The sequence below is a fragment of the Carcharodon carcharias genome, chromosome 1 (assembly GCF_017639515.1).
Source record: "Carcharodon carcharias isolate sCarCar2 chromosome 1, sCarCar2.pri, whole genome shotgun sequence".
NCBI lineage: Eukaryota > Metazoa > Chordata > Chondrichthyes > Lamniformes > Lamnidae > Carcharodon > Carcharodon carcharias.
Window position 1 is genome coordinate 225,655,192 of NC_054467.1, and position 17,810 is coordinate 225,673,001.

The 17,810-nt window shown below is 40.7% G+C and overlaps 1 protein-coding gene across 7 annotated transcripts in view; it reads left to right on the forward strand.

Annotated features, from left to right (window-relative positions):
- Positions 1-11,883, forward strand: part of pias2 (protein inhibitor of activated STAT, 2) — a 52,185-nt gene extending 40,302 nt beyond the window's left edge. For 4 of the 7 annotated variants that reach the window (XM_041189312.1, XM_041189298.1, XM_041189325.1 and 1 more), the window contains exons 10-14: positions 1,941-2,080; positions 2,536-2,716; positions 3,218-3,354; positions 6,959-6,996; positions 10,093-11,883. In XM_041189312.1, coding sequence (XP_041045246.1) covers positions 1,941-2,080; positions 2,536-2,716; positions 3,218-3,354; positions 6,959-6,996; positions 10,093-10,290 — 694 coding nt within the window. In that variant the 3' untranslated portion in view covers positions 10,291-11,883. Of the gene's footprint in view, positions 1-1,940; positions 2,081-2,535; positions 2,717-3,217; positions 3,355-6,958; positions 6,997-9,755; positions 9,975-10,092 lie in introns of all 7 variants that reach the window. The other 3 variants (XM_041189317.1, XM_041189306.1, XR_005943284.1) reach the window with 2 other exon arrangements.
- Positions 11,884-17,810: the final 5,927 nt, after the last annotated feature.

The window sequence follows — 17,810 nt, forward strand, 5'->3', positions numbered from 1 at the left end:
AACATTACCAGTATGCCACTGCCCCTAATGTATTATTTTATGTTATATTTCACTGAATGTGTCTATAGGTTGTACATAAGATCCCATGGCATTATTCGAAGAAGAGCAAGGGGGGTCTTCCCTGTGTCCTGGTCAATATTTATGCTGCAATCAACATCACCAAAACACATATTCTGGTTATCATGTTGCTGTTTGTGGAGTCTTGAATGCAAGTGGGATGCGGCATTTCCCATATTAAAAGTGTCTGCACTTCAAAAGTACTTACTTGGCTTTAAAGTGCTTTGGGATGTCCTGAGGTTGCGAAAGACATTATATAAATACAAGTAATTTCTCATAAAGATTTGAGGATGTTTTCTCCCCACTCCTACATTTATTATTCTTCTTCTCTTGCCTTCAACTCCTCTCTACCCCTACCTTTCCAAAATCCTGTTCCATATAATGTTATGCAGCAGAACGAGTGGCCTATCAAGTATGAACTCTCCACCTCACTGATGATTACTAGTACTACTCTAAATAGCTGCAGGGAGTTATGCAGCAGCAACTTTCCATTTCACTGATGCTCTCTGTCCTGCCACTCAGTGGTTCAGCTGATGGACTCTAAATCCTCAAGTGCGAAGGTCACAGCATTAAGTCTGCTTGTTTCTTTACCAGCCTAGTCGTCCACATCAGGTCTGGAGGGCCACTTAGAGGAATATTGTGCCTCCCACTTCACAGCCTATATTTATTCCTGCTCTAACATCTTCCTTGAGGGTAAGAGCAATCCCAACCTCCTCTAATCACTCCACTTCACTTGGCCTTGCTCCATCTATCCTCCCCTCCAAGGACAAGCACAAAATGCTAACAGATTGTTCCTAAAGTTGAATCTATTCATGCGTCCGTCGCATTTGGCATCCCCTCTTAATCTAGTTTGCCTCCTCCAAGTGCACCAGATTCAGAATCCTTCCCACACCTTCAAATCCATCTATGTCCATGCTCCACTCTGCATCTGTAACCTTTCCCAAATTTGTTTTCCTGGATATACACTGCTGTGCTTGATCTCTGGGTTCCTGTACATGCTTTTTTTTTGCATTCCCCATCTTGTCGCAGAGCTTCCATCTATCATGGTTGCAATCCCTGAACACTCACCTTGCTACTTCTCATCCCTGCCTTTTTTCAAGAAACACTGCTCAAAGCTCCTGATCATGACAACTGACAACTCTCCTAAATCACCTACTGCTTGGTCTGTCACTCTTCTATGTAGTGTGTCTTAGGATGTCTTATCATACTAAAGACGCTTCTCAAATGCAAGTGTTGGTGTTATCATTTGCTGTGTCACCAGTGATGTTGAGTATTGTCAGGTTAATTCTTTAATCTTGGCATTTTGGGAATCCCCAGTTTTAATAGCTCTACCATTGTTAGCCCCCGCCATCAGTTGTCAACGCCCTAAGCTCAAGAATTCCTTCCCTAAACTTCAGTACCCCTCTTTCCTCTTTTAAAATGCTCCTCAAAACTCACCTTTCTGACTAAGCTTTTGGTCATTGAGTCATCTCTCTATGTGGCTCACCTAATACCTCTCTATGCGGCTCGCTATATTTTGTTTCATAACGCTCCTGTGAACCATCTTAGGATATTTTATTACCTTAAAAGCACCATATCAATTCAGCTTCTTGTTAAGTGTTTGTATCCTTCCCTATTTTTGATTCATTTATGCCACATACAGCTCCCTAACACAATGGATGCTGATGATCCCAATATCCAGCTTCAGGGAACAATGGAAGTAGATGTAGATGATTTTAATAGTCCTTTCATTCGTCCTCACTTCTGGGATTAGGTACTCATTATCTGGGTGGGAAGTCACACTCTACTATGTCCATATAGAATGAAATATTTAAGCTTTAGCTGATGGCATTCAAATTTCAACTTTTTAAAGTATTATAATAACTCTTGGTTTTCTCTTCCAGCCTATTTATGGAAATCCTGAACTCTTGCACAGATGTAGATGAGATTAAATTCCAAGAAGATGGTTCCTGGTGTCCAATGAGGCCTAAGAAGGAATCTTTAAAATTATCCAATTCACAGTGTACAAAAGTTGAACTTACATGTGAGTTCTGAGATGTGTGGATACTTTCTTTGGAAAGTGATCACAATACTAAGCTTTGGTTATTTGCTTTTTTTTTTGCTTTTTTCTACAGTTTGATATTCTATAAAACTAAGTAGAAAAGTGGAAGGTGAGATATTCCACCCATACACTTTTTTTGCTCATTTTTGTGCCTTTTCTTTGTGGTCTTTTTCTGTGCCATCCACCATTGGTGCCAGTCACCAGAGGTAACTGACCACGTGGTGATAAGCTAGTCGGCACATAGTTAACAGACAGGGGTCACTTGAGTTAATCGTGCTTTTTTGTGTTGCGCTATGACTCATGAAGTATAATGATGAGAGTTGTGATATGGCAGGTATACATTTCCAGTGTTTTTTGTTTTTATCTTAGTATTCCAGCATTTGGCAGTCTTTCCCTTTTATTTTCCTATAGCAATACAAATTGTTTTCTAATTCCAGCAGCTTCAAATGTCACCAACAAGACTTCTTCTGCAGTGCCAGCCAGTGAAGCAAGTAGCAACAAGAGGGTTGAAGTTATAGATCTTACTGTTGATAGCTCCTCTTCTGATGAGGAGGCAGATCCTCCGCTAAAGAAACGGTGTTTATATCCAACGAATACAGATGACACTGCCAACAAAGGGTTAGTAGGATTTAGGATTATTGCGATATATATTGTATTTGTTAGTCTTACTCTTAGTAATAGTTTTTTGTCATTGTCTGCAAAAAGATGCAGCTTTTTTTCCACTTCATGTAATTTTCTTTTTCTGTCGTTACTGCTGCTGGGTTATGGTACCACAGATGCTGTCAACCATTTTTTCCTTGCTCATGTGACAACCTGAGAGAGGAGAAAATGATTATTAACATTTCATGGTGATAAGGCAGCATTTTAACTAACCCATCCTCTGCCCTCATCAAATATCCACCATTACATTTTGTAGCCGGGACCACTGGATGGAGACTGGGACTGGGAATCCTAAGGATCGAACCTGAAGATTCCTGGCCTATATGACTTGAGTGCACACCAAATGGTACATTACCTCACTGAACTGATGGCAACAATGACAGTGCAAGCATTCAGCAGCTTATTTTAACATGATCCATGTACATTGGAAGAGTTAACTGATTTTTCTCTCTATTATAGGGTTCTTGCTTATCAGCCACCTTCAGTTCGATTGCCAAATGTCACAACAGTTGATACAAGTTTTCTGCCTCAGTTAGCAGACTATCCAGCCGCATTCCATCACTCAACAATGGGAGCTCTTCCGCCTGAAATTCAAAGTGAGGACAGGATGTGATATCAAGTATTTCTCCATTTACGCTCTTTAAAAAGTTGCTTCCTCTCTCCCCCCACCCCCTACTGAGGAAAGAATTGATGCTGGGGCATAGTACCTTGGGTGTTGGCTGTGTTCTGGTAATTCATCCAAAGCTCACAAGTATGGGTCCAAAAATACATTTAAGATAAAGGCAAAATACTGCGGATGCTGGAAATCTGAAACAAAAACAAAAAATGCTGGAAAACCTCAGCAGGTCTGACAGAACCTGTGGAGAGAAAGATAGAGTTATTGTTTCGAGTCCATATGACTCTTCTTCAGAGCTAAAGGGAAGTTGAAATGTGATGAAATATATACTGTTTAAGGGGAGTGGAATAGGATAGAGGGCCAGCGATAGGTGGAGGCAAAGGAGAGATTGCAAAAGATATCATAAATAAAAGGTCAAAGGGCTGTTAATGATGGTGGTACTGGCTAAAGGAGGTGCTAATGGTAACAGTAAGAGTAGAAAGCAGAACGTGGTAATGGCTGGACCAGGGTAAGTGCTCTGGAAAGAACAACATGAGCAAGTAACAGATGGCCTGAGTGGGGGTGGGTTAGGGGGAGGAGACAGTAGTGGGGAAAAAAATCAAAAATAGGTTAAAAGCTGGGGATAAAACAATGAATTAAAATAGAAATAAATTTTAAAAAATAATAAAAATAAGTAGGAAAAGAAATAGAATTTTAAAATAAAAATGAATATTTAAAAAAGGGGATCAAAAAGGTTGAAGACGGAGGAGAGAGTTCACGGTCTGAAGTTGTTGAACTCAATGTTAAATCTGGAAGGCTGTAAAGTGCCTAATTGGAAGATGAGGTGCTGTTCCTCCATTTTGCGTTGAGCTTCACTGGAACATGGCAGCAAGCCAAGGACGGACATGAGGTTATGAGAGCAGGATGGTGTGTTGAAATAGAAGGTCTGGGTCATGCCTGTGGACAAGACCGAAAGTGTTCCTCAAAGTGGTCACCCAGTCTGCGTTTGGTCTCCCCACTGTAGAGGAGACCACATTGGGAGCAGCGAATGCAGTAGACTAAATTGAGGGACATCCAAGTGAAGCGCTGCTTCACTTGAAAGGAGTGTTTGAGCCCTAGGATGGTGAGGGGGGAAATAAAGGGGTAGGTGTTGCACCTTCTGTGATTGCCATGGGAGGGGGTTAAGGTGTTGGGGGTGATGGAGGAGTAGACCAGCGTGTTCCGGAGGGAATGGTCCCTGCGGAATGCCAACAGGGGAGGGGTGAAGGGAAAATATGTTTGATGGTGAAATCATGCTGGAGTTGGTGGAAATGGCGGAGGATGATCCTTTAAATGCGGAGGCTGGTGGGGTGAAAAGTGAGGACAAGGGGTCCCTATCAATGGTTCTGGGAGGGAGAGGAAAGTGTGAGGGCAGAGGTGCAGGAGATGGGTCGGACACGATTGCATCTCACCTGTCTGGAACCTGAGTGAGGGAGGGGCCCAGAGTGTCACTTCCATGATCTATAATTCTAAGATTTTCTTTTGTTTTGAAGCAAAGACTGAGGATGTTTTTAATCTATTGTTCTACAACACACTTTACAACTTTCTGTAAAATTTTTAATGTTAAGTTCAACAATTTCAGAGTTACCCATTAACATTAAAATTGGTGATCGTAATATAGGATGTGTCTATTCATGCTTCTGGGAATGGGGAAGGGTGCTTTGGATGGGGACCACAATTGGTACACTGCTGGAGGGATGATCTGCAGCCTTGGTGTAGTCCTTCCTGGACTTGAGAGATGCTGGAACCTGTTCCACTTTTCCAGGTTTTCATGCTCTCCTCCAGCTTGCTCTAACTAATGTATCATTAATGTCTTTTATTTCTCTTGTATAACTCATTATGCTTATTTTTGCCTATTGCTATTATCAGTTCTGTCATTCAAACATTTGTTCTCCACTGAATAATTTTACAGTTCATGCTTTTTCTTCTGTATGTGTTCCCCCTACCCCCAGCCCAGCAACCCCTCCTGTCCACTCCCTTTCACTGCTTCCACAAGTTGTTCATCCATAAATTCAGTTCTGACAGAGGACTATGTGTGAAACACTCTCATTTTTCAACATAAAAGCAGGGGATGCTGAAAATCTGAAATAGAAACAGAAAATGCTGGAAGTACTCAACAGGTCTGGCAGTATCTGTGGAGAGAGAAACAGAGTTACTTCAAATCTGATCTTTCATCAGAACATTCCCATTCACATTTTTCCTTTCTTTTTTTTCAGAACTTGTCTGGCTTGCAGTGTAATTTTTAGCATTTCCTGTTTTTGTTTCCTAGCTTTCTTGTTGAAGTAGCTGTGGTTGGAGATCTCTGTGGAGCTCTCTGTTTCAAATCACCGTGACTGGGTGATGTAGAAGAAACACATCCTGTAAGATTTTTGTAGGTGACATTAAGCAGTACAGAAATGGAATGTGAGACCGTTATTCTCTTGTTTTCCTCTGACCTCCTCTCTAACCTCCTCATTATAAGTTGATAAATCCTTATTAGCAATTGAACAATCACATATCTGTGTCTTTGCTGTACTGGTCCTGTTCATTAAGAAAAAATTGCTGTCCACTTTTGCTTTCTTCCAATGCTTAGCATCTAACCAAAATTTAGAAAATCCAAGGCATAAAGCCATGTCCCACAGTTTGTGGCATCTTTTAGAGTACTCATCTTCAGCTCACCACAACATTGAATTTCCCTTTCTAAAGCAAGTTTCTAGTAAACAGCTGGCCACCAGGGTGATGCAGGGTGGTCAAGGTGGTCATGCTAACTGATGAATATAACAAGTTGTATATTTTTCAAATCTATATGTCGGCCATGGTGGAAGCTTTAGCTGCTAAGGACCAATGTGTGACATAACTTCTGGTTGGTGTCAGTAAGCTTGTTTGCTTCCTATCATCTTTGTCTGCAGACTTTAGTATATATCACTTTGTTTCTTTTTCCACTTGTGATCACCTGGTTGTCATGTGATTAGTACTAACCTATTTTAACCTCATGCGGGCCCTTTCCACCCTCTCCGGCAATCCACTTCACTTCATTTGGAAAATGAGCAAGATTTTGTCTGTGTCGATATGCGTGCTTCTGTTTTAGTCATGGAGACCTACAGCACAGAAAAAGGCTCTTTGGTCTATCGAGTCTGCGCCGGTCAAGCAAATACCTAATTATTCTACTCCCATTTTCCAGCACTAGGCTCATAGCCTTGTATGCCATGGCATTGCAAGTGCACATCCAAATACTTCTTAAGTGTTATGAGGGTTTCTGCCTCTAACACCCTTTCAGACAGTGAGTTCCAGAGTCCCACCACCCTCTGGATGAAAAAATTCTTCCCCTCATCCCCTCTAAACCTCCTGCCCCTTAACTTAAATCTATGCCCCCTGGTTATTGATTCCTCCTCCAAGGGGAAAAGTTCCTTCCTGTCTACCCTATCTATGCCCCTCATAAATGCCCCTTTAAATGAAAAATATACCCAAATGGGTTTCTTTAAGTAAACACCTCAATTACATTTGAGGATAGGGCATACAGATTTGATTCTGTATTTCAAGTCTCTTTCCAGTTCCTCATCTGATTATAAATTCAATTTCCTTTTCAGATCTGGACTTTTTCTCATTGTTTCAGAGCGACCCTCAGGTACGTATGCAATGTAACTTCTTGTAGTATGTTGAACTGCACAAGATAGTTTTTACTATCATCATTGTTGCTTTGTTTAATACATTGAGGCACATTTATCATCTGTCCGGTGGTGCCACAGGCACTTTTATATTTTGCATGTTTTAGGGGAGTGACTCTGTAACAGTAGCCCAATGCCGTTCTGCTCACCTTCAACTTCCTCCCTGCTCAGAAATGCTGTTTTCACTTCCCGGCACTATTCTTTATCAAGTTTTGGGAAGAGACAACGATGTTTTATCGGTCAAAATCCTGGAACTCCCTCCCTAACAGCACTGTAGGTGTACCTACACCACATGAACTGCAGCGGTTCAAGAAGGCAGCTCACCACTGCCACCACAAAGGCAATTAGGATGGGCAGTAAATGCTGGCCTAGCCAGCGATGCCCACATCCCGTAAGTTAATTTTTAAAAATGCTACTTATAAGTTGAACTGGCAGCCAGCCATTCATTGGTCTTACACAGATTAATGCTGAGCCATCCTTCAGGAAGAAAGGGAACTGGTGCCAGTGGATGAAAACTCATCGTACAAAATATTTGTATTGAACAAGACTGGTATCTGTCCTATCATTGCATATCATCTGTTGGTCTTTTGTCCCCTACCCAAGAGGTATACATCAACTTTTTATCAGTGGGAGCTGCATCGACACTTAGTGTCTCTGGAACCACTGTGTGACAGCGGAGCACAGTTTCTACCTTTAGATTCCAGGTCTTCATGCATTTCTTTCCTTTTAAATTCTTAGCCATTGCAAGAATCGGGCTTGTTTTGTTTCTTTTCTGTTTTATTAAGGTGGGAGTTCTTGTTGTTAAAGAAACTCCTCCCATTTTAAGTATTAGTTGTCAGCATCAAGCATTCCCCAATTAGGTTCAGCATAGCCAGAGTAAAGCTCCTTCTACTGTGCTGCAATAATATGTATAAAAAATGAAAAGGGGCAGCAAAGAGATATAGACAGGTTTGATTCAGCAAGTTGGCAGTTGGAATATCTTGTGGGGTTATATGAATAGAAAAGCAGAATATTTTTTAAAAGGCATGAAACTGTGTGTTGATATTCAGAGAGAGATTTGGGTGTGTTCGTACAAGGATGACAAAATTAAAAGCAGAAAAACAAGCAATTAGGAAGGCAAATGGCATGTTGGCCTTTATTGCAAGGGAATTGGAGTAAAGAATAAGGAAGTTTTGCTACAGTTAGATGGGACTTGGTGAGACTACACCTGGAATATTGGAGTTTTGTTTCCACATCTGAGGATCGATATATTTGCAATGAAGACAGTGCAGTGAGATTTACTTCTGCGTTGAGAGGATTGTCCTATGAAAGGCTGAGTAAATTGGGTCTGTTTTCTGGAGATTAGAAGAATGAGAGGTGATCTCATTGCAACATGCAAAATTCTGAAGGAGCTTGACAGGGTATATACTGAGAGGTTGTGTCCTCTGGCTGGGGAATCTAGAATACATGCACAACTGCAGGATAAGGGGGTGATCATTTCAGACTGAGGTGAGGAGAAATTTCTTCCCCCATGGGGTTGTGATTCTTCAATCCCAGAGAGTTCTGGATGCTCCATTTTTAAGTATATTCAAGACTGAAATCGATAGATTTTTGATCTCAGAGAATCAAGGGATATGCAGAGCCGACGGGAAAGTGGAGTTCAGAAGATCATATTGGATGGCAGAGCAGACTTGGGGGCCATATGGTCTACCCCTGCATATTTCTCCTTGTGTTTCAGGTTCCACTTTCAGAAGAGCACTCCTACTGCACCAGTGTAACATTGCTTTCTGTTTCCACAGCAAAAATCCTGTAGCCTCTTGAGGAAATTGCCAATTCAGGGATAGTTTTGTACCATAAGAACTCATTTCACATATTTCATTCATTCGTACAATCTGAAGATAAAGGATTTTCATCCAGTGATTCTGGGTTGGATTTGAGCACATGCTTGTGAGCTGAAAGACTAGTGTTTCGTTTATCATAGTCCTGACTCCTTAGTTTTTAACTAAATACTTGCTGGCACGCCTTAAAAATTTTCCACAAAGATTCAGTTTTCCTTCCAGTGGTTTCACAGTGCTTCCTCGTCCCTTCTCCCTTAAATGCTGAAGTTATGTGTTTCATTCTGATTCTGCACCAAACCCTTCAAATGTAATGCATTCTATGTCATATGAACTATAGAAATATCAAATGCAAAACAAAGTCATATAGGCTAAAATACTGATTTATTTTCAAAGTAATTAATATAGAAATGGACAAGCATAGACAATAATTTAAGAATTCAGACCTGTCCAACATTTGGAACAGATGGTAATGTTTGCATACTTTCATTGCTTTTTCTCCATCAGAGCTGTCTTGTGGTTTTAAAAACATCCTCATGTGCTCACTTGGTTGCTTGAAATGGTCAGTCAGATGAATTCTTGGGTGAATTGAACAATATTAAAAAAAACTCCATTTGATCTAACAACTGCAATACTGTTCAAAACTTAAAGTAAAGACTCGATCTCTCATATTCTAAATTTAAAGACATTCCTTGTAAGCAACAGTAATTTAAATACAAAATGATGCAAAAGCATCTTTGTTTGCACAGCAGCGGTAGTGCGCACAGTATCGCCTTCATGCTGTGTGTAATTTTATATCTTTTAATTACAAGTCACATCACAGGTTAGCATGCTGCTTTGATAGATTGATTTGGGACTAAATAACATTTTAAAATTAACTGAATTAATTTTAACCCTACTGACAGGATTCTTAAAAATATACACCTCCATAACGGAAACAAAAAACCCTGGATTTCATACCAGCAAATCTTATCAGTGCATTGGTATGCCCATGTGCTAAGCAGAGGAACAAGCACTTTCTCGGAAGGAAGGGGAGTGAATCTTCTTCTCTAGGACTTTCTTTGCCTACCTCCTTGTGACTGCCAGAGGTCTGGAGGCATGTTACTTGAGAATCTTCAACTGTGGTATGGTGCAGAGAGGAAAACAGTTTGCCCCCTTCTCCCAACAAAGAAAACTTAAGTTCATACCAGATCATTGATATCTCATTTACTTTTATTATTCCCTCTATTTCCTTAACTGCAGTACTGTCAATCTATATTTCTGGACAATCTCTCCTCTGCTGTTGGATCACCGACTATGACACCCACCACTGTAGGCGGAAGCATCATCTCATCAACCCAGCACCATGAGGGAAGCAGCACCAGCCGAGCAGAAACTGGGGTCATAGCAGGAGGTGGAGGAGGAGGCAGCAGCATCCCAGACATCATCTCTTTGGATTGATGAATTTTTATAGACTTGATTTTGTATTCAAGAGCTAGACTGGGGGAGGTGTTGGTTGCAGGGAAAAAAGAGTGGAACAGCAATCATACTGCAGCTAAGGAACTAGATTTCAACATTTTGTGCATTCTCCATGGTGCTGCCACTTTGTTTTTGAAATATTGAGAACTTTGTTGGCTGGCAGCATTCACAGAGTGCTAGTGCAGCACTTCCTTGGATGGGTATGGAAGCAAAATGGATAACAGGAACTGAGTTTGGATCTGAAATCCTGAGTGGGCTTGGAGTTTGGTGGGCACAGAAGAAAAAAATTGTAATGTGTTTTGTTGCGATTAATGTAGTGTAGTTCCATTTATGGCCACCAATGAAATTCACAACAAATTTTTATTCTTCTGACTGTTGACTCTGGATATCCATGCCTCTCCTCAAATATATGCATTGTCTCTGTAACAGTTCAAATAATTGGTGCTTTATTGTGAAGAATACTATACCCTCAGCCACTGTTGAAGAACACCAATTACTGAGGTGTTAAGTACTGTATTTCTGACTCAAATGCAATAACTGAGCCAGAGGGTAAGATCTTTAGGATAAGATATTGTAGTAGCCAGTTCTGAGATTTAATTCTTTATTGATGATTAAATTACATGTAAGCTTGTACAGTGTTTCTAGGATGGCAAAAAATACATTTTTCTTTTTACGGTTTCCATTCCTTTTGTAATTTAAATGCAGGTTTCTGGGCTTTTTTAAATAAAGTAATTAGGACTACAGATGGGAGAGCAGGGAGAAAGAATGAGTCATGCAGACAATCTAACCTGTGGCAAACACATTGCATGGTGATGATGCAGATTAGGAATGCTCTGCCTTCAGTATCTGATAGTCTAGTGTGGATAAATGCACCATGTACTATAGTAAGCAGTATAGGCCAGAAGGTCCAAAGTACGATTTCTAATCTGTCCTGAGCTCATCAATCACAGCCAGAGAATTGATTGTGGTATTATGATTGGTCTCAGTCTCTCTAAACTAGGTGAGATTCTCATTATATCCATCAAATTAATCCTCCAAAATATGCCCATGTGAACAAGCCTTGGATAGTATCAAAGTGGACTGTGTTGTGCTTTACATTTGAATTGGTCAGTTTACTGTGGTACAAGATGGTGCCTGTGAAACTGGACCCGAGTAATAGTGCCTTCAGGAGAGAATGAGTGAGGAGGGTTAGCCAAAAAAAAAATTGGTTGAATTTTTAAAATTTACTTTTACAATTATGCAATTTAAAATAACTGCTGATCTTGGCTACATTGACTGGGTGAAACCTATTCTTCAACTAGCAAAAGCAAGTCATCTTAAACAAAGTAGGGCAATGCATTTATATAAAGATGTTTTCCAAACTGGATTTTCTAAAGGAAGCTTTCAGACCTCTTTTTAAAAGAAAGTTAACATTTGAAGCAGTTGATGTTATCTCTTTTTCTGCTATAGGGTTTTCAATAAAATTCTTGTGCCATTTTTGTCTTCTATGCTAAAGAAGCTTGTAACATTATATTACGCTCTGCACTTGTGAATTCGGGATCTAAAAAGTAAAATTATGTATTCTCTGAAGCCTAAGTTCTGCCTCCCAGTTTTTGTTTGGGGCGGTTGGGGTGGGGAGGGTGGTATAGTCCAGTGTTGAGTTGCATCTTGGTTTCCATGTGGCCTATGAGAAACATAATGACTACAATATTAGGATTATGACATTGCATCCCGGAGACCTGGTTATAATAATAAATAACCTAGGTTATAAAACTTGGGCCCAGCTTTTCGCCACAACAGAACGCTTCTCCGTCATGGTGAAAATGGCAGAAATTCCCAAAATTCCTGAGTCCAGTCCCTGAACACAGCACTCCCCATTGTCATGGGGGCATTTCATGCATGCGCAGCTGGCCATTTAAATCACCAGCTGCCTCCACTCAAGTCGGATTTTGGTAGTCCAGGAATGTGAAATCTGACCCGGTGAGAGCAGGTCTGAACTTGGTGGAATCATTTGGTTAGCCAGAGTACCCCTTTGGATCTGGTCCCAGGACACCTTTGGGGGTGGTCAGGTGCCCTTTTGGGAGATGTAAAGTGCCCTTTAGAATTGTTAAAAGTAGGCGTGAATGTTCATAAAAAGTGCAAAGACTTATTGACTTATCAAACTCATTGGAACTGTCAAAAGCGCCTGTCAAGAGAACCTGTTGGAAATGTCGAGCAACTGTCAAAAGCGTCAAAGGGACCTATCAGAAGCATCTGTCAAAGTGGGCTGTTAAGCTGTCAAAGCATTTAAAAGTCCTGTCCTTGAAATCTTTGAAAAATATGTCTGAAAATCATTGCTTGCTTTTTCACTCTGCTGCCATAAGCCTGAAGGCTTCCATTACTGGATTAGTGCTGCATGATTGATTTCACAACCATCTATTATCACAGTAGGATACTTGCCATTTTACAGTTTGATTGACAGCTACATATGGTTATAGACTTCTTGAAGTGGGACTATAAATTCAAATGCTTGTTATAAGGGACCTTGCACTTAAATGAAATGTTTGTTGTTATAAGGCTTTATTTAAAGTTGAAGGAATATAAATGTATAAATGGGTTTTTATAAAAGTATTTTTCAAATAGTGAAGCATGCAGTAGGCACTTAGAGCTTTAGTTTATCTCATCTCTGCCTGGGCCCTGACGTCTGCCCATGGTGGATATGAATTAGTATGTTAGATGTAAGGGCATGAGTTGGAACTAAGCATAGGGACTATAACGGGCCAAGATATGGCTATGGGGCATAGGTTGGCTTTTTTTAATTCATTCATGAGATGTGGATGTTGCTGGCTAGGCCAGCATTTATTGCCCATCCCTAATTGCCTTTGTTCAGAGGGCATTTCATCCCCTAAAGGATATTACTGAACTAGTTGGGTTTTTACAACAATCGCAATAGTTTCATGGTCATCATTAGACTTTTAAGTCCAGATATTTATTGAATTCAAATTCCATCTTCCATGGCGGAATTCGAACCTGGGTCCCCAGAGCATGGCCCACACTGTGTCTCTGGATTACTAGTCCAGCGATAATACCACTATGCCATCACCTGGCATGGAGGGTATGTGAGATTATAGAGGTGAGTCTAAGACTTGATGTGGTATGGGTTGGCATAGATGAGGCATGGGGAGTGTGTGGAGGCTTGAGTGGATGTGAGGGGTGGGGACTGGACGGATTTTTGGACACAGTGCTGGAACCCTCAGGAAGGCCTTCCTCCCAGCCCATCTCCACACCTGACATCTTCAATACTTCCAGGATTGCCTGCCCCAACTTCTAATCTAGCCTACCCACTGGATCGAAAATACGATGTCCAGGCAGCCATTTTTAAAAATCAGGTTCGTGGAACAAGGAATCCTCCCAACTCTGTGCACCTAACGCTCGGATGAAAACCCAAGCCTTTGTGTAAGCACTATGTTTGGTTCAACTCTAGTATTTTTGTTTGAAATTGGTGCAACAAATTTCAGTCCAAGTCCTGGTGGAATTAAGAATATAAATCTGCCCTCGTGTATAGCAGTGGCTGAAGCCTAAAGCATGGAACCATAATTGATTGGATTCTGGATGTTCTGGTGGTACAAAGTGCTTTTTAGCACTTCCTGTTGGCTGGTTACAAAGGACCTGTGACAGTAACCAGATTTCATTTTTAGTTACTATTGGTTTATATTTTTATTATATTTTGACCTCATCAAATTATTGGGTTGCAAATTGGAGCCGTTGAATGATGTTTCTGAATTCTCTAGCCTCTTGATTGACATAGCTTCTGATTAATGTGGCTGCTTATGTGACAGGGAGAAGGTAAAGCTTGCTGAAACTGTGACTGATGAATTCTAACAAATATGAGGTGTGAACGCTTTACCCATTTGACCTGGCCTTTTCCAAGGAACCGTTATTACAGCATCTATATTGCATCCAATACATTGTCTGTCATACATGCAGTTTTCTGTGTCACACTTGCATTACATCAGCTCCGAATGTTGTATTCCTAAAACAGCGTTAAATCACTATATAAGAAATATGCAAATAAAAGTAAAGGAAGTAGCTAAGTTCGCTTTGCAACAAGGTGCTAAAAGGCATATACAAATCCTGAACAGTGGGCAAAACTAAAGAAGGAGGAACTCCCCTTTGGTTGCTAAATTGCTTTCTTTATTAGCATAAGATCTTGCTACTTGAATTTATTTGGACTTGCATAAGAAAAATCAAAACATTTACAAGAAAATGACAAGTTATATCTGTAGTACTTTCTGTTTAAAATGCCTATAACTATGTTTTTTGTTAGAAGTCTGTGCCTCTGAGAGTTCAGGAAGTTCAGGAACCTTGCGTTCATACAGGTTCCCAGCATGTGGCCATTCTTAAACTGAAGAATCCATGATTAGCAACAGATATAATCCTGTCTATAAGAGCCTGCCTTCTTCAAAGGAAGATTACTCAGAGAGTCTCCAGAAAACCATTTTTAGGAATAACAATATTTTAGTATAAAACATCTGAACAATTTAAGCAATGAACAGTTTAAAGCAAAATCAGCTCATGTCCTACAATTACAGTCAACAAGGAAAAGAGCAGACCTGAACATGGTTACTAGTGAGAAGAGCAATGAGGAAGACCTTGGAGCAGGTCTTTATATTTTTTGCGTTACATCAAAATAGTTATGAAGGCAGCGGTTTAAAATGCATTTATATGAACAATAGTTATTTGAGTTTCATTTGAGAAGTTCTGAATAAAAGTCCTGAAATTAAATGAATTTTAAGTTATTTTGATAGCCTTAAGTACTGGTGAAGAAAGCAGAAGATGCAAATCTGCTTTACCATTTCAGGTTTTTGTAAAATGGGAGGGTGCAGAATCAAAGCTGCTTCAATCTGCTTAGTGGTAATTCATATTCTTGCTACAGAGCATCTGCACCACACGCACTGGGGGTTCTCCCAACTGTCTGCCCTAACTTCAGCAAGTGAGCCTGGGAAACTCCAGGAAAATGACACATCACCTTCTGCCTCCTTCGTTCCTCCTGTAGTCTGTTTCCTCCCTCCAACTCCACATCTTCGTAATTCTATAGCTGATTATTATGAGGTATTCCAGGTTTCTGCCATTTGTGTAAGCAGGAGGTGTGAAAGTTGAAAAGAAATTGGAAGCCATGTCAACTTCAGTCGCAGTGTGATAAATGGAAATGAATGTGAATGTCCATGCTTCAACTTCATTCTGTGATTTCTCATTTTTATTGTTTATTGATTGAAGGCATTGTATGTTAATATTCGGCAATAGTTGCAGCTAAATATGGCTTGAAATAGTACATACAATTATTTCTGTCATGAAAATCATATTGAAATAGTGACTAAAATACTGTGCAGGTTTCCTCTTCTCTCCCAATACAAGATTTTTCATAAGATTTTGTTCATAATAGACTTGTAAAGATGAGTCCTTGTGATATTTGCTGTTTTTGTTTTCTTTTGGTATGAGGGAAAATGTAATCTAGTCATTTCTGCATAGCTTGCCTTTTTAATGTAGAAAAACATCTCAAGGTACTTCAGACTGGAATCAGAAAATAATCAACACCAAGTCCAAGAAAGCGATATTCAGAGGATAACTAAAAATTTGGTCAAAGAGGTTGGTATTAAGGATAGCTTTAAAGAATAAGAGGGCAATGGGAAGCTCTTAAGGAGGGAATTCCAGAACATAGGGGCTGAACCACTGAAGGCACAACTGCCAGTGTTAGGGAGTAGGGAATTGTCAAAAGGCTGGAGTTGGATTGCAGTGTTCTTGGTGGCTTCAGCCTCAACTCAATTGCTGCTGAAACCTTCACGGCCTTAATTTCACACTCCCCTGCCAGTAGGTTTTTAGGTTGATAGGGCAACGTGAAATATAACGAATAGGCTTCCTGCTGGGTTCCGCCCACCCCAACCTCCCAGCAATTTTATTCTTGGGCGAGCGAGGCCTCGGACTGGCTGGTGGGAGGATTTCCCGGGTGTGGGGGGAAGCCCGAAAATGATTGGGCTTGAGCCTCGGGCAGGAAGGGGGCATGGGAGCCAGCGCCTCCATCAGAAGCCGCTTTCTAACTTAAGGTGCCCCCCCCAAAAGGTCATGTGGCCACTGGACCTCCTTTTCCCCCTATCCTAGGCCTCTCTCCTGACACCCTAATCGCCCATTATCCACCCACCCCCCCATGCCTTCCCTACCCTCCCCACCCTGAGACCCTGAAAACTTAACTTTAGTTCCAGGACTGGACGGCAAGGTCCAATGTCTTAAAGAAATTCCTCTTCCGTCCACTGCATCTTCTGTCGCTGCAGGGACTAGGGAGCTGCTGGCCAATCAGATTGGACAGCAGTTCTCTAAGTTAGAACTTTCTCCTGAGTGATGGGTGGAAGTCCCAGTGGCAGCCAATTGATGCTCATTTGAGCATAAAATGGCTGCTGGGCAAGCAGAGTCGACAGGGATATGTTCTGTTAACTTCCAATGCTCTCCAGACTGTCCTCTCACTTCCACCTTCCATGAACTGGAACTCACCAGAACTACAGTCTACATCCTAAATTGCACCCTATTTACCTATCACCCCATGCTTGTTAATCTATATTGTTTCCCAGTCCAGCAGCAACTTGATTTTGACATTTTCATCCTCATTTTCAAATCTCTCCATGGAGTGGCCCATCCCTATCTTTAACTTCCACCAGCTTTACAGATCTGTGCGCTTTTAATCGTTAAATTATAAGTGGCATGTGCTAGGCTGCCTCAGCCCTAAGCATAAGATTCCCATCTTGAATTTCTCCTCCTTAAAGTTGCTCCTTAAAATCTAATACAAAAATACTGCAGCTGCTGGTGAAAATGCTGGAAATATTCAGGACTGGCAGTATCGAGAAACGCCTAATGCTTTAGGTCAAACTTTCATCAGAACTGAAAAAAGATGTAACAGATTTTAAGCAGTTAGAGATGGGGGCGCAGGAAGCAAAGAACAAAAGGGAAGGTTTGTGATTGGGTGACAGGAGAGATTGAATGAAAGGGTGATGGTTCGAGACAAAAGGTAACAGTAATGGGACAAGTTTAAAAACAACAAAAGATATGCCTAGAGGAGTTGTAGATGATAAAAGCAGAATCTATATCACAGCTGCTATCTAAAAATAATAGAGAAAACACAAAAAATGGAGGTAGTAGTTATGAGCTGAAATTGTTGAACTTAATGGTGAGCCCAGAAGCCTGTATAATGCCTAATTGAAAGAAAGTAAAGAAGAGGGTTGACAATCTCGATTAGGAAAATATTACAGTACTTTTGAGTGAGGATGCCCTGGAGGGGTCAGGACAGAATTTATTTGGTTACCAGGAAAAAGAACAAGAAGGTACCTTTATGGTATTGTGTGTATTCCATAGGTCATCAAGTGAAAAAAGGCAAAGAGAAATAAATTGGAATGGAAATTACGGAGAAGTGCAACAACTATAGATTAATGATAATGGGGAGGGCACTTTAATTATCCTAATATGTACTGGGATAATAATAGTACAAAGGGAGAGAGAGA